Below are 22,796 nucleotides of genomic sequence, written 5' to 3'. Positions count from 1 at the left end.
CCTATTTATATTCGCGTTTTCTGTTCGCAGGAGGTCGTTCGCACACATTTCACCAACGCTGAGCACCTACCTCATGATGCACTGAAGTGTACAACTACGCAGGCAGTATTTACAAATAAAGGCTACACAAAGCTAGCGGAGAGGACTACTTCGTACTCTCCTGTGGCAGGAAAAAAAATTAAGAATTTTAAGTCATTTTACGGCGTCAACGGTACTGCGTAGGTTTTCTGCTCTATGGTATTTGAGACAGTGAAAAATATTATATAATATTATATATATTATATTATATAATATATATATTACAAATATTATATATTATATATAAGCAGTGGAAAATATTTAACAGGACGTCTCCGCAGCAGTTTAGAGAGCGTAGAGCCCAACGCTAACAGAACGCCGCAATACTGTAAACATCGAAAAATTTCTGTGCACTTTTTGGAACAAAATGCAGCATCGTATCTGACATCTGCGTCTCCATTACAATGCTGTTCTCGTAAATTCAACTAAGATGTTTCCAGAAAAATAGTGAATCCCGCAGTCAGTTCATGTGAAGTTGTGCACCAACAGGTCAGATGCATGTCAAAGTTTTGTTGCGCAGCTTTAAGCCACCAAACATTTCCTGCGGCGCGTGCAAAGCAAGCGATTAATCGCGCCGGAACATCAGATACATCCCCAGACTCATAACCTCAGAGCCAACAGGCAAGGGGTTGTATTTCATTGTATACGTTGTGTGCAGATCGCGCGTGCCCTCTGGTGGTACTACATGAGTAAGCTCATCGAGCTCATGGACACGGTGTTCTTCGTGCTACGCAAGAAGGACAACCAGCTCACCTACCTGCACGTCTACCACCACTCGACCATGTTCTTCTTCTGGTGGATCGGAATCCGATGGGTTGCCGGCGGATCCGGTACGTCGCACTCGTTACTTTTGTGTCGGCATTTTCGCATTGCGTTACCAATTCCGCGCGCTGTGTGAGTGCTTAGCCTCAGCCAGAACGAAAAAAAGAATTAAGAAGGCAAACGGGAAATTTATAACTGAACTTACTATTCCATGCAGCTTTGATATCGGTTTTAGCAGTCGAAAGGCAGTTGCGACATCACAAGCACCATGGTCACAAGTGAGCGTCAGATCACGTGATGCATTCAAAAAGTGTAATGCGATTGCTCTTTATTCACTTGCTTCCATCCTGGCTTCTGGAGCAGTTTAGCGCAAGAGTTGGCACGAACTGACTAAAATGACAATGCAGCAGTTATAGGCAGTTTTTGCACGCCTCACGTGACCTTTAGTTACTCGTGACGTCGCAACCGTCATCCGGCAACGGAAAGTGAAAATGAAATTACAGAGGGAAAAATTAAATTACAAATTATTTATTGAGCGGCGACGAATTCCGCGTAGTTATCCATGTTTAATAATGTCGTTCGCATCATTCCATGGCAAAAACACACTCTGAAAATTCTGGCGTCTCCCCTCCTCTAAACGCATTATCCCCGCGTGGGTATCAACGGCAAAAGTGGCCGGCCAGATGTGTTACTGGCCACTCCATCCGACATGCAGAAAGCGCAAAGAACTTTTTAATCTCTTACATCGTGCTGGCTCCCACCCATCTTCCTTTGCTAAATGCATGATATCAATTGTGACAGTTAAGTGGCTGTGCATCTATAAAAAAAAAAAGAAACGTTCGCTCGTTTCTAATCCTGTGTTCACTCAGGTGTCTCAGTCAACAATAAAAGCTGCGGCCGCTTCAAGAGGAGAGAGCGTGAGAGAGAAAGCCATAACATAAGCAAGGTCCAGCCGTCAAGTGAGGTTGGCCTTGTACCACATCACATGCAACACGTTTTTGCCGTGCAAATGAGTGTCCGTAGATTAATAGGAGTAGAAGTAGGAGGTAGTACCAGTAAGTCCATGAGTTGGCTCCACGAAGAAGAACAAATAGAAACATGTCATGCAGAAAGATGCAACCCCTAAGTGACAGCAGCGAACAGTGCCAGAGATTGCGATGCAAAATTATGAAGTCAAAACGGGAATTAAAATGCATCCACATTAAAGCGGCATGCCCACTGCAGCGGTTTAGTGGCTATGAAGTTAAGGTGCAGAGCATGAAAGCGAAAAACGCACGTGTGCTGCACTATGCGATGTCAGTGCACGCCAGTGAACCCCAGGTGGTCGAAATTAATCCAGAGCACTCTACTGCGCCACCTCTTACCCTTTTTAAACTCTTTGTCTCTCCTTTAATTCCTTCCCTCACAGTGTGGTTGTGGCGTTCACTAATAGTGAGACAGATACCGCACTCCTTTATTTTCCTCATAACCTCACCCCCACCATTAATGTGCCAGCGTCCAGACGCGACAGTCGCATCGTGGTAGTCATGAACATACATTCAACTTTTTTTTCAACAAAGCAGTAATGAGGTCAATTCACGCCACTGATCCAACTCACGTTCCAGGCAAGTTTGGGCAAGAACTAATCTGTATAACTGCATAACTGCATGCAATCTTAAAAACGTGGTCTAGTCCAGCTCTGGAAAGGACCGGAAAGTTTCTCGTTTTAATTGACGGGCAACATTACTGGTTGCTGTTTTAAGATAAGCAACACAAATGAAGCAAAATGAAAATGAATGCTTAGTTCTACAATTTTTCAGTTGAAGAGCCCACAGGAGTTAGCAGGCAAGGGAGCAGTAAATGTCCACGACTATGAGCTAGAACAAGTTGCCACTATTTTGCAACATCTGTATAAAAAGCACCTTTCAGTCCCTGCATGGCAGTGCGCGGTTATGTAGCGACTCCCTCTGAATGTAGCCAGAATACCAGACTGTGTAGCTTTCCACTGGAAATTACTCATGTTGAACTTATACAATGCATACTCCTTACCTATTTTTAACTATCTCAGGCAAAAACAAGCTCAAGAAAAGGAGAAATTAAGGTGAAACTTCGCTTACAAAAATCTTCACAGTACATCTGAGTTGTTAGTAGTGCTGTTTAAACTGAATGAATGTGTCCTATCAGCCCAGATGCACCTTTGGGACATAACTGCTCATTAAGAACTGTAGACAGCCACCAACCGCTACATTTGTTTCCTTGGCTAGTGTAGCACACAAACTCTCTATTTAAGGTTCAACTTCTCTGGGCTGTGGTTGTGCCCCAGAAAAGGACTCGTACAGATATTGCAAGTGGGGACAATTGAGGCACAGGGTTGTGAAGTGCCATGCACACTTGCAACACTCAATTCACCATCTGTGCATGCAGCTGCTCCTGGCCCCAGCATCAACTGCCTGGTGCATGTGCTGATGTACTCGTACTACGGTCTGACTGCCCTGGGACCCGCCGTACAGAAATACCTTTGGTGGAAAAAGCACCTCACGCTCATACAGCTTGTAAGTGCCTTTTGTGTCATCCACTGCAGCTGCACTAAGAAGCATAACCTCAAAGGAACCATTATTTAGTGACAAAAATGGGTTTAATGAAGTATTGTAGATATGTGTGCATTTTTGTCTGCTCAGCATATTTTGGTTTACGGGCATGCTTGCACAATCACATATGTAAATGTCCATGTTTTGCCTGGACACCGTAAGTTTCTCTTGCAGTGAAAAAAACTGATTTATATATGACCCCTAACAGAAATTTACTATTTTTATGCGTGCATACGTGTGTGAACTGCATTATTTGCCTAATCACATCCCTTCGGACCTAAATAATGCTCTGATCAAGCTACCCTACCCCAAGGCAACGGAATGGATTCTAAGGAAAGCAAACATAGCAGGGCATAATAGGGAGTCAGATGGGATTAGGAAGTCCCTGTGGCTAGGGTGGCTGCAAATGGTGACGGGCAGGGTTAGCCCTGCAGCTGACATAATTGGGCTGATGATGGATGATGAATTCCCTGTATGCAAATTATCCAGTGTTTGCTATGATGATTGCAATCGTTACAATGAATACACATGTGCTGGAATCTCAAGAATGCATGTGCTTACAGTGCTTGCATTCTCTGCCTTGCAGGTGCAGTTTAGCATTGGCCTTGGATTTGGCATCAATGCCATCTTCAGTGGCTGCAAGTTCACACGGTGGATGCAGTACGCCTTCATTGTGTACGCCTTCTCGTTCCTCATACTTTTCGGAAACTTCTACGTTCACGCTTACAGGAGCAGGGTAAGAGAAACCGCATCCTCTGAGCTCACTAACTGCAAATATCCACGTATGGATGCAGTTCACAGACACATCGCAACACTACAAAAACCTAGAGCACAGGAGGCTGAAGACTAGATGTGACTGTCTGTTTTGAAACAAGTTTTAGTAGCCGCTAGTGAAGCTGCACCTGGCGCATAGTTTTCTTGACAACACCAGCCTGCACCACAACAACTGACAGCCATGAATTAAAAGCAGGAAGTTGCTAAGCAGATCCCTGTGAGCTGTGATTAGCTAGAGAGTTGGCTGAGCTGGGTCAGAACGTAAATATGACAGCGTTGACAGTGATATGCCTGTGCTCTAATATGACGTAAAGTGCTCTGGCTTCTGCAAATCTTTTTTGCTGCATCAGTGTTGTTTTTGAGAGAACTGAAACCATGATTGCTGTTCTGTATATTGAATAATATTGTATGTTATGCCATTACAGCTTAAGGGGTAATGGTAGAGTAAGTCTACCAAAACTTGAATTTTGATTTCATTACGAAAAAGTAATACACAATGCGAGGAGCAAACGTGTGCAGTGGCGAATGCGGAGAAGTGCTCCAAAACATTTAAAAGTGACATCAAATGCTTCGCCACCCAATATTAAAAAATGGCAGATATGAGTGTTTGTTTACATGTTTTCCGCCGTTTCATTTAGCATGTCTAAACTTTTTAATAAGAAAGATATCGATGTATGTAAAATATATTCAGTTCCTGGCATTTTTATTCACTGTACCTGCTAATTTTTTTCAGTAGGGGCACTTCTGTGGTACATTGAAGCCAACGTTGTTTTAGCGGTGTGTTGTTGTTTTCAAAAGTTATTCCTCCTTGCTATTATGCCTCATCTTGGCAAGAAAGGTTAAGAAGTGGGCAATGAAGGGAAAGTTCTGCAATAAACAATTTGTGAAGATACGTGCAAGGCACCAAATCAATGAGTGCCCCTAGGGAAGTGTTTCATGGTGTGGGTACAACCGTAACCTAGAGAGGGCAATCCTGAGACATATTCCCACATAAACAGCACCCCCAACTCCAGTTTTAAAATTAATTAATAAAGTGCTTCAGGCTTTGCCATCACCCTGCCTTTTGAGAAAGTGTCTCCCTGGCAGGACACAGAACACCGGTGAATCAGTAAACCAGGTGATTTGGTGCCACTTTCCTACTGCATTTGTTGGGGCCGACACTGTGAAAGTTGCCACTTGTGGCACCATGACTTATTACAATGATCAGAAATAAGCATGAAAAGCTGTTCTGAAAACATTTTGCATCACACCAGGTGAATTCAGCGAAACTGCTCTCAACGGGCTTGATAAAGAGCATGCTGAGAAGGCAGAGGTCCACAGCTCCTCAGAAAATAAAAAATACACAGACAAAAGAGAGAAATTTTTTTGAAAACATAGCGTAAAAAAGACACCGACGACACAGATGTGGACGATACAGGCGCTAACTTGCAACATTATTTTAGAAAACCCACCAAGTCGAATATATAGCAGCCTATGCGCAAAGAAGAGTACAGTCAAAAGAACAGCGCATAGAATGGTGCCGGGGGGGGTGGGTCAAAGGAACAAAAAGGAGACAACACCTACTCAAACTTAATCACTGCTAAAGTGCGTCTCAAAGAACCCCAGGTGGTCGAAATTTTCAGAGCCCTTCACCACTGCGTCCCTCATAGCCTGAGTTGCTTCTGGGACGTTAAACCTCCATAAACCAAACCAAACTGATAAGACTGAGGTACGAGTGCACTACTCATTTGAGGCTTTCATATGAAGTCATGGGTACAGATGTGCACCCATTTTTTCTACGAAACCAGTGGTCGAAATAGCTTGAAAGTGAAGCCATTTTATTTCTAGAGTCATTCTAAGTGCATTTGTCCCATTTGTATGCATGAGACATAAGAAAGCAAGCAAATGTATTTCTTCTCCTGGTACCTACTGAAAAATTGCCCTAATTGTGGAAACATATTCTCAAAATCACATTTTTGAAATTTTTTTCAAATTTTATGCCTTCTTAGAACCTACTAATCGGACTACATAGAAATTTTCTCAGATTATACTGCAGTCTATTATAAATAGTCTGAGCCTAAATTTTAGCAAATTGTTTCTTTTATAAATGTGAAGAAAAAAAAGCTGAAAGTTCTCTCTTACAGTTCATGGCAACTAAGAGTAATATATATTTTTTTCCCTGGCATGACGCAAGTAGAGAAGTTTTTTAGGTTAAATTAATTAAGGCCGCTAACATGTGGTATCTGCAAGCAAAGTTTAAATGTCATCTTATTTTTTGTTACTGAAGAAAGTTACATTCAACTTTATAACTTAGCCTATATTTCGGCACCGGACCACAAGGGGGAAAAATGCTGGAATAAACAAACTGCATTGCTGTAAGGCTACAAGTGTTACTAATAAACAATAAACATACAAAAGTTAACATTATATACTTCTTAAACTACAAAGCTGAAACCAACCTTACCTGTTTTCCACACCATCCCCCTATAAGCAATTTTCCACTAAGCTAGGTTCAATGCATGTATACGGTTGAAGATTCATTGTGGCTACATTAAAAACGGCAACTATGTTATAAAAAGTGTCCATTTACGACCTTTTACAAGGTTCTCAACATATGCATGTTGAATTCAGATTGCTGTGAATTTATTTCATTTTGCTAGCACACAAAGTAACGCTAAGACGATGCAATGCAGTCAGTCAGACTTTAGCACATGAAAAAATAAATGTCCTTTTTGAAGGTTGTAATTTCAGTCAATGAACATTTGCAATACGAAGTTGGAAATGTGATTTGGTGAAATGTGCTTAAATTAACAGAAAGAAAAAAGCAACTTCCAACCTGGGTTCTGCATGACGGTACTAAATAAATTAATTACTAATGTATTCACATCAATTACTTCTTGGCAAAGGGGTGCAATGCATCTAAAGAAAGTAAAATTGTGGATCTCAATGCTTTCTATTTACTTTTTTTCCTTGCTTTTACAGTATCAAGCGAAAGCAAGCAAAACAAAGGAGCTTGGTGAACTGTCACAAGAGGACAGTGATTCCATCGACAAGCAATACCTCTTGCCCTCACTCAGCACAATGTGCTTCCCAGAGGGTGTTATGGACAGTGACTCCAAGAAGAGGGATTAGGACGTCAATGCCTTGCCTTCTGAGTGAATTCTGCCCCGACATTCACTGGCAGAAGACCACACCGGCCATTCAGTCAAATGCGCCCTGCATAATCATAGGATTTAGAATTACGAAAGATGTCATTCAAGTGAATCGCAAAAGAAAGAGCAGCTCTTACTCCGTGCATGCTTTGCATGACACACGTGCCGCAATCATTCAGCCAGTCAGCAGAGAACGATGGGGTGGGATAGCCATGCCACAAAAAAGGTGGTTTAAAATGCCGTTACCAGGATTAATTTTTTTTTTTTTTGTCGTGAAGATGCAGTGTTGGATGAATGCTGCTTCTTTGTGCAAAAGAAAATAGCATCAACATTAATACATAGTGAGTGTAGACGCTGTACAGTTCTGTTGTCGACCACTTACACAGTGCTCGTTTTGCTAGAGCATACATGCTGAAGCATAGTGACAAGCTCCTCCACAGAGCTACCATAAACATTCCAGCAATACTAAGTGCTTTCTGTTGTGACCTGCCACGTGTTCTGGTCACAGACAACTCATAAAAGGCATGTAAGCAAACTGAAGCCAATGATAACCAAACCATGTCTAACATCACAGCTGTACTACTGCATTGTACACACTGCATGATGAGGAAATAAGTGCCACGAAGGGATCATATGTCAACCAAATGTCTGTAAAGGCACTGCTTTCAGAGTTACTATCACCCTGACACTGACAGAGAGAAGATGCTTGCACTTGCGAGAAATACCCGCTCCTGAATTCGAGAACTGTACCACAAAAACTTTTTAAGACCACTCGCTATGTCAGTGCTGCTATGCCACAGCTCCTCGCATCATGGAAAATTCGCGCAGCCACCGCAGGAAAAAAAAAAATATTGCGCTTTTCTTGTGCTAGGCAATAGATTCCAATAGCTTTGATGCCTTGCTAATAATAGGAACATCCAGAACTAAATACTATGGTGATCAATAAATAAAACGCACAAACATGCATATCGCGTTTTACACAAAACCTTCTGTGTTTTAACCCATGACTGCAGGGTTATATAGAAGAAAGATGATGCTTTTACAACTTTTCTGCATGTGAATTAGCAAAGTGTTCTCAAGTACTTAAATACTGTAATAAAAATCACGTTACTACATTCAGTGTCCAAGATCTTTTGCAGTAAGAGAATTTTTTTTTAACCTACACACAAGGACCTTGACAGGAGGTTTCTGACACCACCTGAACAATGGCTTTTACTTTCGAGAGCAACAGAAAAGCCAGCACTCATACATATACCTTGGCAGGAACATTGTCGGGCTTTCTGTCAACTAATTATTGATGCGTATTGGGGTACTATAATGCAGGCCAGTAGAGTGCTGAAATGAACCTGAAATTTATTACAGTAAGAGAAATGAGAGACTGCCACAGAGGGAAATTTTTCTGTAGCTAGTATACCCTATATACTTGGGTAACTTGTGCATCCCCAAGTTAACACCTGGGTTTAAAAAAAACAAACTCATACTCGCACATTTTACACTCCCTGCAACATCAGACAACCAGCGTGCACACGGGTGCGCACAAGGCGGCCATGTCACCATGTGTGGCTACGAAAGATGAATGGGAAGGAAAAGAATTATATGCTATTTACCCGGCTCGCTTGCGCTCGCGGTCACTTTCCCGCACCAATGATAGTGAAAGAAAATTTTCAGTAAACTTCGTCGCACACTGGAATTCGAAACTACCGAACCATTCGTTGTTCGGCTTGTCGCTAGTCAGCCTGGCTGCATGCGAGGGCGTCAGTTTATTGCCTGTTATCTACACTTGCCTGTGACTGCTGGCTTTCAGATTGTATCGCTGCGCGTTTACTGCTTTGTGCTGTGCATGTGCCTTCATGCCATCCCGTGGGGAACTACATAACATGGAGCGGATGGGAGAAAACATGTATCCTATATTTTGAGTCAGCTTTTTTCTGGCCAGCGAGGGGCGAGAGTTGAGGGGGGTTGACATACAGGCAGCAGCACACGGTATATATTGCGCATTAAGAAGTTCTAGAGTTAATTTAGAACATGGTCGTGAAATCCCCATGTAATTTGAGCACCCCTTTTTTGGAACTAATTTAAAGCAAAAAAAAGCACAAATTACGGAAGTAAATACGTTAATTAGCAAAAATGAAAGTATTGTTTTGCGCAGTTCAGACCAGTACTAAGGCAACGAGGCATTGGTGTATGATGCGGATTCTGAGTGGCAATAGTAAATCCATAAGGCCGCAACTCAAGCTACAGTACATGTTATGCCTTGCTCCCCAAAACCATTTTTTTTTGTACAACAAATAGGTCTCTCCTGATTGTGTCAGAGCTTCCCATTATAACAGATATAGTTTGAGGAAACTCGGTGGAAAAGACAAATTAAAAGACGCCATGACATGGAAGTATTGTTCCTTACAGCTTGCTCAGGTTTATTTCACATGACAGCCAAACAGGACATCGACAAATCCAGTCATAAAACAACTTCAGTATGAAGTTGCAACAGGGCACCATAAAGTTCTGAGAAACATTATTCAGCAGAGATGATGACCCTCCACTGAATCTGCTTTTAAGTATAGACTGGCAGAGGGGTACAGCATAAACTGAAAGTTGCTGGAGCTTTCGGGAAACGCTAGAAGCACACTAAGTTCCTATAAAGCTTCATTCTTTGGGAAAGTGCACATTTCTGTCACAGAGGCATGTACACACATTGCATATACAATCTCACCTCCAAGTACTAGACTTACATTCCAGACATCTGAGGAAAATAACGAGTGACAGACAATCTCCTATATATACATACACATATGTAATAGGACAATTCAGAGAGAGACTACTATTACATAACTGTAGACACTAATTTACATCATTGTCAGGAAGGCCAAGAGAGGATATACAGTCGTTCAGCCAAACACCTAGTCCTTTCATCAGAAATCTCAAAGGTTCACATCAAATTGTTCTAGAATGGTGCAGCGCTCACTTTGTGATGATGAAAATCTGCACTTATGGATTTGCTGCAAGACTGTGGAAACCCACCATAAGGACACCAAAACATATGCTGTCAGTTACCAAGTCACAGATTGTGTTGTTCAGTCCCTGTCACAGCTGTAAATTGCATACAATCAGTTTTTTTTATTGCTGGAAACAATGTAGCACAAAGAATGGCAGCAGATGAAGTTAAACCCTTCGTCGTTACATCAAGACTGTAGAAGCTAGGCTGAGGACATTAACGAGGAAGGCTTCAATGGCTGAACTAGCTAGAGACAACTGTGGACTGCATCCTTATGGTTAAAGGAAATGGCAGAAGATATCACATAGCTTTTACCATATTTCGGAGGCGAAGTAAACCATGACCTAAATAATTCTCCATATACTCTAGGTGGTCGAGCTTCCTTAAATAAAATATGAAGCATTTTAAATGGCAGGATTAAATTTAATAAAGAAAGGTACAACTTTGAATGCGGACAAAAAAATGGCAGGATCGACTACTAAACAGCAACCAAGTCACTTGATGTGTCGCATATTCACACGTGACAACCGTGCGGCAGCTTCTTTTTCGAATCTCACTTGCTAAAACCCTGGAACCAGCAGTGTTTCGCTCTTGTAAGGCACTTTACTCTCCCAAAACTAAGCTGCTCCAGCTTTCAATAGAAAGCGAGAGAAAGGAAAAACAAAAGGAACGAAAGTTTCAATCTTGAAATGTGGAAAAAAAAAAATACACAAAGTGGTTTGAATGTTGTTCATCACCACATGACAAAGAAAGCATGGACACCAGGAAAGAATGTGAATAACATACTAAATAAGGATTAACACGCAAAGCATAGTGTTGCTATAAATATCTAACCTCTCCTCCGCATTCTGGTAATGTGCACTGGCCCTCATGTGAACATCGACACAATGCAAAAGGGCTGGAGTGAAAATCCAAGGGAGGGGAGGAGAGCCCTTGCTCTTCCCACGAGGTTCCCGAGAGAATGCCATCAGTGGAGCAGATCTCTTATTTCCTGTTTCTCGGCAGCTTCCAGGTAGGTCTGGCCGTCGGGTGTTCTGCCTTCCTTAGACGCACCCTGCGTGTGAGAAGCAACAGCACACGTTAGACACCAGCAACAACTTCACACTCTTATGTTCACTCACGAACTCAATGTGCCAACCTCCACTGACCTGAACGTGCCTTTGGATTTCAGAGGCAACAAATGCACTCAATTGAGAGTGGTATTGACAGCAAAGGCTACAAGATCCAAGCCTTCAGCGTACTTGCAGGAGAGTACTTAAGGCAGCAATGTTCAATCCATTAAAATAAGCAGACTTCAAAATGTCAAATGCAAGGACAGACAGTCATTGCAGAGTTCCTGCAATACTACAGCTAGCAATGAAGCAAGTTATGAAGTTTCCTTGACTCAACAGAGCTATTTTTTTAAGCTACTCTGAGCTATATTTCGTGCAAGCCTATGCAGGTGAGCAGAGGGTGGGGCTAAAGCTATGACACGTAGGCCTGTACAAACATCAGTCAATAGCATCATACCGCATTGTCCTCCTCGGGAACCAACGACAACCTCTGAACTTTTGGATCATTGCACGATAATATAAGATAAAATGAAGAAATATGCACTGCAAAATGGCTTTGTGCAGCATTTATTATGGTGGAGAAATGTAAAGAGCCCCCTGAAGAAGAGCATACTACACCAACTTGTATCGTTCACTCAGCAGATATATGGAGCAGGTTTAAGCGATCGCTGGTAAATTTCTGGCACAGTATTTTTTTTTGGATGAACAGTCTGAAGATAAGTTCCTTGAGTGAAGCACGAAGCATCCGTGTTCCCATTGCGACTAGGGAAACCATGTTCTATGCAGTGATGAAAGCATTGTTCCACAACATATATGTATGGGGTTTGACTCTTGATGTCTGTTCTGGCTCTTGGCCAGCGAAGTACTGCTTTGAGACACTGCTGTACTAACATATGCGTACGTGAAAGGCGCAACTGCCAGCGCAGAAAGCTTCGCACTAACATACTTAGTGATGCAGATGTCCATTTATGCAAAAGAGAGAGAGAGAAATAACTTTAATTCGCACCCGTAAAAAGTGACAGGGAGAAGGCTTTAGCCTAAACCCCCCCCTCATTCCCCTAACCATCGGCCGGAATCCCTAGGGACTTTGCGGCGGTCAGGGCGAGACCGATGACTTTGCGTTGCTCTTCTGCTTCGTGGTTGAGTAATACGGTCTCCCAGGATTCCACATTCCTATCCAGTTCATTATAGGAAGGGCAGATCCAGGCCATGTGGATTAGATCTGCAATGCTACTGCAGTGTGTACATCACGGATTAAAGATATCCGGATGCCATTTACTGTACAGTTGAGGGTTTGGAAACGCCCCGGTTTGCAATTTCCTCCACATGATTTACTTTTCTCTGCTGAGTTGTTTATCTGCTGAGCAACATTTTTTATGTGGGTGATTCGGCACCAACAATTCCATATGAATAAATGGAGCCTATCTAAACACAAAGTACTATTCAGTAGCCTCAAACAATCACTTTAAAATGAATAAGCGATCTTATGTTCATAGAAGATAGAACTGCCGTTGCCTTCGACATGTGGGTGCACCACCACATTGCTGCAGCCGTCCAGGTGAACGAAAATTTGCAGACCAGCGAGCTGCAGCATTCACGGTGCCTGCCAACAAAAAATGGTGCCACCTACAGCTCCGTAAAATGCGGAGTTTTCATGCTATACTACGTGTAAAAGAAATGCGTTCATATAGGTGGGCGGAGCTACACTTTCCTACACTGGCAAAAAAACAAATGGAGCCATACTGCACTAGTGCAGCCAGTGTAAGTAAAAAAAAAAAAAACCCTAATGTTTATGTACCTGCAAAGACCTATTAGGCATTGTTAGCGACAGGGCTGCGAATGGTCTCTGACACCTGCAGCACCATCTTGTGACAGTTATCTTTGTTAACGTGGGGTTCACCGCAGCATGAGTTGGGAAGCAGTGGTGAGCAACAAGCGCATCAACTTTTTCCACACAGAATGCTCAAAATAGATGGATGGAAAACACCTTTCCACACTGACATTTTTGGGTGAGCTAGGATGGCACATGGTTAATGCAGGAAACAGAAGCAGTGGTGCCTGAAGGGCTTACTTAGTTGAGCGTACAAGACAGCATAGCGAGCGTGCAGCCATCGCGGATTATCAAAGATGAAGCTTTCTTTACTGATGCCAGTGGCCAATATAGCAATGAGACCAACGAGTGAAGTTTGTGCTTCCAGTTTCCAAAAAGATAGATACACACGCAGATCATCACCACTGCTTGGTTCAAGCTGTGCATGTGCAGATGCACAACATGCATTGCAGGTAATGTAGGTGGCAATCATGAGATGCTGTTGCGGTTATCACCAGCCACATGGTGCCGTTTTACTATCAATATCTTGAAAGTCTGTGGATAATTAATGCTTGAATTAATGCAGCACAGCCTTAAGGCACAGATGGCAAGGCAGCCCCAAATGCTGAGGAGTGCCACAAATGTGGGGCTTGTGGACAACAAGCACTGAAATATGTGACAAAAACTGAAGAAGTCTGAGGAACATCTGAAACAATGTTTGTGCACAAGTGCCATTTTAAAAGTAATCACCTCATTTCACATTCTCACATTACAGCACACAAGTCCAACTTTCACCTCCATAAGTGTGGCCATGAGCTACTCGCTAATAGCAGTGCCATCAGCTCTGGCTGCAGCTCTGGCTGCAACTCGGGTGCCGTGCAGACTTTTGTACCTGATACAAAGGAGTCCTTTTATAAAAGAAGTGAGTGCGCCCCATGATAATCATGTGACCATAGCAGTCATGACTATGAATGCAGGTTGCTGGAAGCCAGGAGGTGCTCAAAGCATGCAATCAAAGTGTACATTGGCAGTGTGGAGTGTTGTATCTTCAGAAACACCTAGCATGGCATCCTGCAACATAATAGTTAGCTAGCAAGCACCCTGTGCATGTGGACTCCAACTGCACAAAAGATGAAAATGGTCAGGCATTCCCGACCATTTTCCACCAGCATCACACGCTTTGAATCATAAGACCTTGCTGTAAGTATCCGCAAACATGCGTCTCCCTTAGTCCATAGGCAGATATATGTCACAAGAGCCATCAAATGAAGTTCAGTACATGTAGCTGAAAAGCTGAATCTCACCACAATTAGTTGGTACACGCTGCCCTTCCAGTTCACCTCTTACATTGTCTGAATGTAACCGCATAGCCTTGTGCTGGCACTTTGAAAAGAGTGCAGAGGGTGTGGAGAGCAAAGTGAGACACCTTGGAGCAGTGTGAAGAAAGGGGAAGGTGAAGGAAAGAAGTGGAATGTGCTAATCCCGTGACAGTCACACGAGCAGCAGCAAACAGGAAGACAATGAAGGTGTAAATAGGTCAGTGCGGTAACATGGGGCTGGAGGAGCAGAAACCTCACGCACTGGGCCTCCATGCCAGTAGTGAGCCTTCCCTTCAGCATTCCTGTCAGATGAAGCACGCATGTTTGTGCACTTGCTGCATTGAGTATGAGAGTCAAGAATGGAGTGTGTTGTGCACAGTGAACAAAAGAACATGTGCACATACTGAGCAAGGGGCATGAATGACTTAAAAGAGAGATGGGTAAAGGGAACACAAAAATCGATTCTATGGTTCTTTCTGAACATGTCTATGTTTTTCCAGCATCAAAAAAAGCATTTACTGCTGAGATAACTGCACCAAAAATTTCCTTGCCACTCAATTCAAACTGAAACTGACTTCATGATCACCGCTTTGAAGTTAATGGCAGTGTAGCCGGGGCTCTGCCAAACTGAAAATGGTGGAGTTTAATGTCTCAGGGCGACACACGGGTTATGAGGGATGCTGTGGATGTGCAGGGAGGAAGAGTTCATTTGGGACTATCACATGTTCTCACAACGTTTTCCGCTGCCTTGTTGGAGCTGTCCACTCGGAAACACAGGAAAACAAGGGGAGGCCGCTGGCCATCCAACAGCGCACGTGCGAACCGCAGAAAGCGTGCATTCTGCCGTCGGCCACAGCGCCGGGGGAAGCGCGGGAAAGTGTCCGTTTTTAATGTAATATGCTTCGAAATTGGAAGCGCCGCTGGCACTGCAAAGCTTTTTGCCGCCTTGCTGGGATGCTCCGCTTGACATCACAATGTTGGAGGCCAGCAGTCGCTGAGGAGAGGACGCGTAACGCACTGGACAATCCGTGCAATGGCTGTTCACATTGTTTACACGAGGTAGCATTATCGCGACTTTAATTCCTTTTATGTAGAACTGCAGCCAATTTTCCCTGATATAAGCAGAAATCCCCTGAGTTTTCCCTGAGTTTTTCCAGATTATCCAAATTCCCTGTGAATTCCTGGTTTTCACGGTTTTCCCAGTTGGTCGATACCCTGTTTTAGCAGTCTGAGACATCTCTGGATAACCCCTGGAATTTGTTCACATTACAATTGATAGAGTAGCTATGCCTTTTGCTCTGGTAAATTTGCATAGAACTTGAACTACCTCAGAGATCATCAACAGCAGCGATGATGAAATGAATGTGCCCTAGAAGAGGTGTAAAAGAATTTGCTCAACTTTCTCTCAAGAGACTACAAGTCACAGCTACATCAAAGCAGCAGCATGCAACTATTTGTATGAAAAGGCGTAAAAAAACAAGCATGTGCATAGATTCTCTCCCAGTGTTGAGTCACTTGCTTGGGATTCAGTCACTGTGGCATGATTCGATACCCTGTTCGAAACTGCCTGCAAAATTATCCATAGCATGAGCATTTTTACTTAAAAGAAACATAATTTAGAACGTGCTAGCATTCTTTTGTGGGTGCTTCCTTTACTACACAAGAAATTCGGGGCTTTTCAGGGAACTACAGAAATTTTACGGCTCTAAAAGCCCTTGAAAATACCTTTTTCATATCCAAGGATTTTCAGAGACCCGCACCGACTCTGAGCCTAGAGCGCAAAGCAGCTCCCAGTCACAACATAAGCAGCTATGCTGCAGGTTTGTGATTTATGGAGTTGAATGCCCCGAACAAACACATGGGTCTCAAGAAACACCGCAGCGGAAGGCTCCTGATGAATTTCTGCCACCTGGGGTTCTCTAACATGCGCTGACATCACACGGCAAGCGGGCATACATGATGACAATGGATTTTTATGGTGCAAGGGCATCTGTGGCCAAAGAGCGTCATGGCAAAAGTTGTTTTCGACTACTCAAGGTAGGGTCAAAGACCCATTTTCCAAGCATTTCACCCCAGATAAGCTGAGCACCAGGCCAGGGAAAAGCTTGTACCCACTGTACCACCGGTGGGTACCCGGTGGGTACCCGGTGGCACTGGAGATCGAACCCTGCACCTTCCGCATGCGAGGCAGATACTGAACCACTTGGCCCCCACTGCGGTCCCAAGTGGGCTTTAATATTATACATATTACATGCATAACATATTATTTATTACATGGCACTTGCGAAAAGTGCCAAGAGCATGAGTTGAAGGAGTTGCTTCTTATCGTTCAAATTCGGTTTGGTTTATAGGGGCTTAACGTCCCAAAGCGACTCAGGTTATGAGAGACGCCGTAGTGAAGGGCTCCGGGAATTTCAACCACCTGGGGTTCTTTAACGTGCACTGACATTGCACAGTACACGGGCCTCTAGAATTTCGCCTCCATTGAAATTCGACCGCCGCGGCCGGGATCGAACCCGCGTCCTTCGGGCCAGCAGCCGAGCACCATAACCACTCAGCCACCACGGCGGCTTTATCGTTCAAATTCATTCCTTCAGTTAGCAAATAACCTTTCCACCAGCACTTCTACACTATGACCATGGTCCCGAGGAAAATGCGTGGCTGATATTTTAGCGACATACGAACCCTGCAAAATGCATAAAATTCAAAGATTCTGAAATTGTAATTGCTTACTTCTATAAGAGAAAAACTGCACGGTAGTTAAAATGTAGTTAAAATGATGCTTTTTTTTTATTTGCCAATCAAGAGCTGTAGCTTTGATTTTTCACATAGACAATCAGTTTATATGTTCTACTTCACAGTGGACACTAGTGAAGAAAGGCTGGTGATACAAATATTCTCACATGCATTTTGCAGAGTTGCAATAATAATGCAGTTCTCCGATTTATACCAATTGCAATTGCATTCAGGCCAACTCAATGCCAACTGAAATGGGTTGTCCCTAGAGCTAAGGATGGCATACAGCAGAGCTGGGCTCACCTTTTCAACCATGAGCTTGACACAGGCAGTGTGGCCTTCCCAAATAGCCGCTAGTAGAGCCGATATTCCATACTTGTCCTTAGCCTGGAAGTGCACCACACAATAACATAAGCCTTCTCACACCTTTAACACACTTCACCAATTCCAGGTACCAGCCTAAGGAACACGGTTGTGAGATCAGAGCACACCAATGCATATAAGACTGCTTGAGGCATACATATGAGTGCCTACACAAAACACACTCCCATACCTTCAGTACTCCATGTGCCAGCACTATCAGATCACGAAACTTGTGTTCTGTTTGTTGTGACATTACTTGCACACAGTGATGGCACCAAGAGAAAGCAAGGGGTGGCAGTCATCAACCCGAAAATTTGCCAAGCCCTTTTTTCAGATCTTGATCAGGAGGAAATATTTCACTGGTAAAAGCACATCCGAAGGAGGAGGCCCCTTCACTGGTATGTGCGTATATGAAGCTCTTGCTGTTTCATTTTGTTCACTTTATTTATTTTAGCTTCATGCCTACACAAAATTAAGACTGCTGCTTGCTTTGTGTTACTGCTTGCAAACATCTGTTCCAAAATATTTTTGGCAAATGCACCTTATCCTAACTTTATACATCAAACTTGGTTGACCGTAAAATGGATATACCAAACTGTCGAGCGCCATGCTGTGCTTATTCAGATGGCAGGCTGCAGGCTTTGCCTCACTACACAAGTGACTGCTGGTGATGCAGCAAGTATTCGCGCCAAGGTTCGTGCTTTATTTCGCTCATGCTAACAGTGCCACAGAAGATTAGCAGTGAGGACAATTGGTAGTTAAGTGGTCGACACCCGGCTGTACCTCTCCCAGCTGTCGATAGTGCCCAGAGCCAGCAGCATGATCGGTTGTAGCGTTTCAGTAGACATCGTGCACTCATGTCCACTGTCATGGAGGTGATGAAAGCGGCGATAGCTTTATTTCACCCCGTTTTTCAAGCGACACTGCTGTGATACGGTTTGAACTACTGCCGTCGTGTACTGCCAGTGCTGTGCGGGAAAGCCAATCTAACTGACCTTTGGCACTCTGTTCTTTAAGACCTCCGGAATCTCCACGAGCAGCATGGAAATGGAGCTAAAGCTTCTGAAAGTGTCCCTCTCAGCCACTATCTTTTAATAATAATAATAATAATAATAATAATAATAATAATAATAATAATAATAATAATAATAATTGGTTTTTTGTGGCAAGGAAATGGCGCAGTATCTGTAAGGGATAAAGGAGGGAGTGAAAGAAGGAAGAAAGAGGTGCCGTAGTGAAGGGCTCCGGAATAATTTCGACCACCTGGGGATCATTAACGTGCTCTGACATCCCACAGCACACAGGCGCCTTAGCGTTTTGCCTCCATAAAAACGAAGCCGCCGCGGTCGGGTTCAGACCCGGAACTCCGGATAAGTAGCCGAGCGCGTAACCACTGAACCCCCACGACTCTTTTCGTTGACAAAATTTCGCTTCTCCTGCGCTAGTTGACAAAATTTTTTATCATGAATTTTGGCTTTATCAAACTACTTTATGATTTTTTTTACCTGTTCACTATAACGAGGTTGGACTATAGTAACGGTGAACCCAACGCTCACCTAAAGCAAAAAGATGACCAAAAGAGATCGGTAAGCTATAGACAACTGATGCCGTACATTTGATGAATCCGATTTCCTGCAGAAAGATGTACTATGTAGGTCAAAGTGGGAGGTGTGTGAATGATCGCCTCCATGAACCCCACAGAAATGTGAGGGAATGGTGCGAGGGGTTTCTCGATGTGCACCATAGGAAATGTGAATCAAGTGCAGATCCTAGTGCAGTACCCAGTTCTGGTCTATGGGAAGACCCAAGTGACATTGAATTGTACACAAATGTATCAGGATTGCACTATCATCACAAAAAGCAGCCACCAACTGACGTGCGAAATCATCAAGGCAGAGTTGGTTGACTATTTAGGGGATATCTGTGTGTCCAAGCCGTCTATTGCACTGTCTTCAAAGGGATCACAATACTTGCATTGTCACCGATTATTTTGCTGGCTCTGCATGTGTGATGTCAGGCCATGACTTGCCTATATATTATGCTCTTCAGTTCTAATAAATTGCTGCAAGTTAGCGCTCTGGGTCATCTGTGTTTATTTACTGTCCTCGTCTGGTTGTGCACTTAAACTTTCATGTCATGTCGCACCAATATGCCCAAACTGCAACATTACTGAGCTTCATGGGCAGTTTTGTGCGGGAACCAAAGTGCCTATATTAACGAGGCACGACTGTACATGTTGCCATGTTGGTTTACGGCACACCTGCAGCAATATGCAATACCAGTTTGGCACCTTCATTGAATTCCAGGTCAGGAACGGTGTACGCTTCTGTAGCAATATGAAGTGTAGCGGTATCCTTACTTATGTTTGGCAATAATGCAATCTGTGTGATTGCCCCTGTATATGGTTTTCCGAAAAGATACGAAGAAAGTCGTCCTGGAATGTCAGAGAGGTTGCCGCTCTCACTTACCACTACACTGTCTTCGAAAGCTGCTTCTCTTTGTCAGTTCTTCTTACAATCAAAAGTCAAGGTTTTAATTCAGGTACAGTCCCGACCATAATAATATGGAACATGCTTCGGCGACCACTCTTGTCACGCCTTACCGAACAAAGGCACTTTATATATATGCTAGCTAATGCCATAGGTGTGTTTGGGTATAAACACTAGAAACCATTATAGTCTCTCTGGGGCACATGCGAAATATTTTCTCTATTTTAGCTCCTATCCTGTAAGTCAACAATAGTGCAGCTGACTCTTGCGGTGTGTAACCAGCACGTGGCAGAGCGGCTAGCTCCAATACTCACATTGACATCAGCCCCCTTGTCTATCAGGTACCTGAGGACATCAGCTTGGCCGTAATCAGCTGCATGATGGAGTGGGGGCCGTCCATCGATAGAGGCATTCACGTCCAGGCCCTGGGAAAGAATTTAAAGCAAACAATCGGTGACAATCATGGCTTTGATGTTTTAGTTTGGTTCTTTTGCATATGAAGAATTATAGTGTGAACAGGTCTATAGCTGCACAGTGCAATGTGCAGGAAGAAATTCAGATGTGTTCTGATGGAGGTGGCAAAGGGGCTTATGTGAGAAACCCAGTTATCTGATTCAGCCCTTAGAAGATTTACAACGAAAGCCTCAAGAGGAGGCCATGTAAAAATTTTATAACAGTCAATCAAAAAATTATGCTCACTGAATTTGTTATGTGAGGACTCAAAATAAATTAGGAAATTTTCTTATAGTAATCAGACGAAATGCCCTTCGCTCTCCGGAATTTTCACAGCACGAAGTTGATCTTGTTGAAAGACCTATTAGCACATGAAAAAATTTATTGCTGCATCTACAATGGAATGTAAAAAAAAAAAACGCGACTAAAATATACACTGCCATGCTTACGTGCTCAGGAGTGGCTAAACATGTAGTACACACCAAAGCTGACCGGCATTCTCAATCAGATAAATTATGCCGATGACTCTTTACAACCTTTTAAGTTTTATGAGATTCAAAAAGTTAGCAACGCGCTGCGATCGTCTGCTACGACACAGTTAACTGAAGACCAACCCAGACGTTTTAAAGAGAAAGCACCGCATTCCGGAATTGTCGCAACTAAATGCCGGAACGAAAGCAAGTCAGCTGCCGCCTTCTATCGTAACGGAACGCTTCCTTTCATTGCGAGTCCCTTGCGTCAAACGACCCGCTACAGTTTGCTCATGCAAACACGCAATTTGAAGGTGTTAATTCACAAACCGAAAAATAAGCAAAGAAACATGAACATAACACCCGCAACGCGATAAACCAAAAAAGGAACACAGCCCAATAACCGACGTCCGGAAAGAGAACAAAAGTATAATGCTATCGCAGCTGACTAATTTCTGCCGATGAAGGTATGTAGCCGTGTTTGCAAGAGATAAGAACTGCGTATTTGCAGGAACAAAACTGTTTTGTAACAGCGATATTGGGGCAGACGGTTGATAAATGCGCCAACAGCGTCAGGGCGACAGTTACACTGAGTAAACCGAGACCGACGGGCGATACACCATCGGCATTTCCGCTTGAAGTACACACCTTCTGCTCCACGCAATCCTTGACTTGCTCCAGGTCGCCGTTCTTGAGGCTCCACAAGAAATCGCTCATCTTTGAGGCTTGTAGTGACAGCAAAAGGTATTATCACAAGCTGGGTCGGCACGGTTCTCTCAAGTTAAATGCCCACTCATTGAAAAAATTTCTGCTCCTTGTTGCCAACGCCAAAAACCTCTCCCCCGCTGTTTTTGAAGCTCCATTGTTTGCAACGAAATTGCACCTTAAGCTAAAAAGAATTACCAACTCTCACCTCGAACGTAATAAATAGTATGGCACTGGAAATTGTTAAGGAAAGAGCGACAGGCAAAATGTAGCGGTTGTTTTTCTCGATGTCGTCTTTTCTCCTGTATTTTGGTAGCTAATTTTATTATTTTTTTTATAACTACGCCGCAAAGCCGCAAAGCTGCGGGAAAGAAGTATTCATAATAGTATCCTGTACAAATTTACAACCAACCAAGATAATAAAACTTTTTATTATTGCTGTAAACATGTTTACATATTATTTTAAAGGACTAAGTGTACATTTATTTCTTGTCTTGCGATTGACGAGAGGCCGCGAAATTTAAAACCACTTTTCCGACCGGCACTGCAGTTAAACGCATGGAACGAATGCTCTAACACTGCAGCCATGCTAGCCATGTAGAAACTACTGTTTACATAGGTTGGCGGTACATTGGTTGGTGGTTTACATAGGTTGGCGGTAGACCGCAAGGCGTTAGCAGTTCACGAGCCCTGGCGAAGTCTAATATCGGCACCAGTATTGGACAGAAGTTCACTTTGATTCGTCTTGATGGCTCTATTTTGATTACCTAACCCACCCTTGCGTGGCCCCGTACCGCGCCACAGTATAACTGAAAGATTTTAATTCTTCCCTCTACCTTTCTACGCCACCCGCTCTCTACAAAGTATTTTCTAATCCGATTTCTTTTCTGGATGTCTGCGAGCAGTAGTGTACTCACAACATGCAAGCTAACATTCACGCTAGCTTTTCAATGACATTTTGACTCTGAGAAGCACTGCGTAAAACACAGTCTGATGCACACAGAGTCAATATATTAACGCTGCAGCAGCGAAGTAATATATATTCAAAGACGAACGTTTATAAATAGCCCATATGTAACCTCCAAAGTAACCAAT

The 22,796-nt window shown here is 43.3% G+C and overlaps 2 protein-coding genes across 3 annotated transcripts in view; one reads left to right on the top strand and one right to left on the bottom strand.

The window, feature by feature from the left end:
• The window catches only part of LOC144128518 (very long chain fatty acid elongase 4-like), a 50,650-nt gene extending 42,224 nt beyond the window's left edge, over positions 1 to 8,426 (top strand). For both annotated transcript variants that reach the window (XM_077661961.1, XM_077661962.1), the window contains 4 exons: positions 737 to 908; positions 3,244 to 3,371; positions 3,994 to 4,143; positions 7,143 to 8,426. In XM_077661961.1, the coding sequence (XP_077518087.1) occupies positions 737 to 908; positions 3,244 to 3,371; positions 3,994 to 4,143; positions 7,143 to 7,292 (600 nt within the window). In that variant the 3' untranslated portion in view covers positions 7,293 to 8,426. The remainder of the gene's footprint in view (positions 1 to 736; positions 909 to 3,243; positions 3,372 to 3,993; positions 4,144 to 7,142) is intronic.
• Positions 8,427 to 9,700: 1,274 nt separating this feature from the next.
• Positions 9,701 to 21,833, bottom strand: LOC144128520 (myotrophin-like). The gene is made up of 4 exons (XM_077661963.1): positions 21,645 to 21,833; positions 20,388 to 20,498; positions 17,525 to 17,608; positions 9,701 to 11,358 (listed from the first exon to the last, which is right to left on the bottom strand). Exons 1-4 carry the CDS (start codon positions 21,711 to 21,713, stop codon positions 11,272 to 11,274), a joined length of 351 nt encoding a protein of 116 aa, XP_077518089.1. The 5' UTR covers positions 21,714 to 21,833; the 3' UTR covers positions 9,701 to 11,271.
• Positions 21,834 to 22,796: the final 963 nt, after the last annotated feature.

This window comes from Amblyomma americanum, chromosome 4 (assembly GCF_052857255.1).
Source record: "Amblyomma americanum isolate KBUSLIRL-KWMA chromosome 4, ASM5285725v1, whole genome shotgun sequence".
Classification (NCBI taxonomy): domain Eukaryota; kingdom Metazoa; phylum Arthropoda; class Arachnida; order Ixodida; family Ixodidae; genus Amblyomma; species Amblyomma americanum.
This window is presented reverse-complemented; position numbering and strand designations above follow the sequence as displayed.

Bases quoted from the DNA above. Each gene is read 5' to 3' on its own strand.
- LOC144128520 (XM_077661963.1), bottom strand. From the start codon at position 21,713: ATGAGCGATTTCTTGTGGAGCCTCAAGAACGGCGACCTGGAGCAAGTC. The intron at 17,609-20,387 runs GTGAGTATTGGA...GTGCACTTCCAG, and splicing joins ACAAGGGGGCTGATGTCAAT to GCTAAGGACAAGTATGGAAT. The intron at 11,359-17,524 runs GTGAGCCCAGCT...TCTCACACGCAG, and splicing joins TCAAGCTCATGGTTGAAAAG to GGTGCGTCTAAGGAAGGCAG.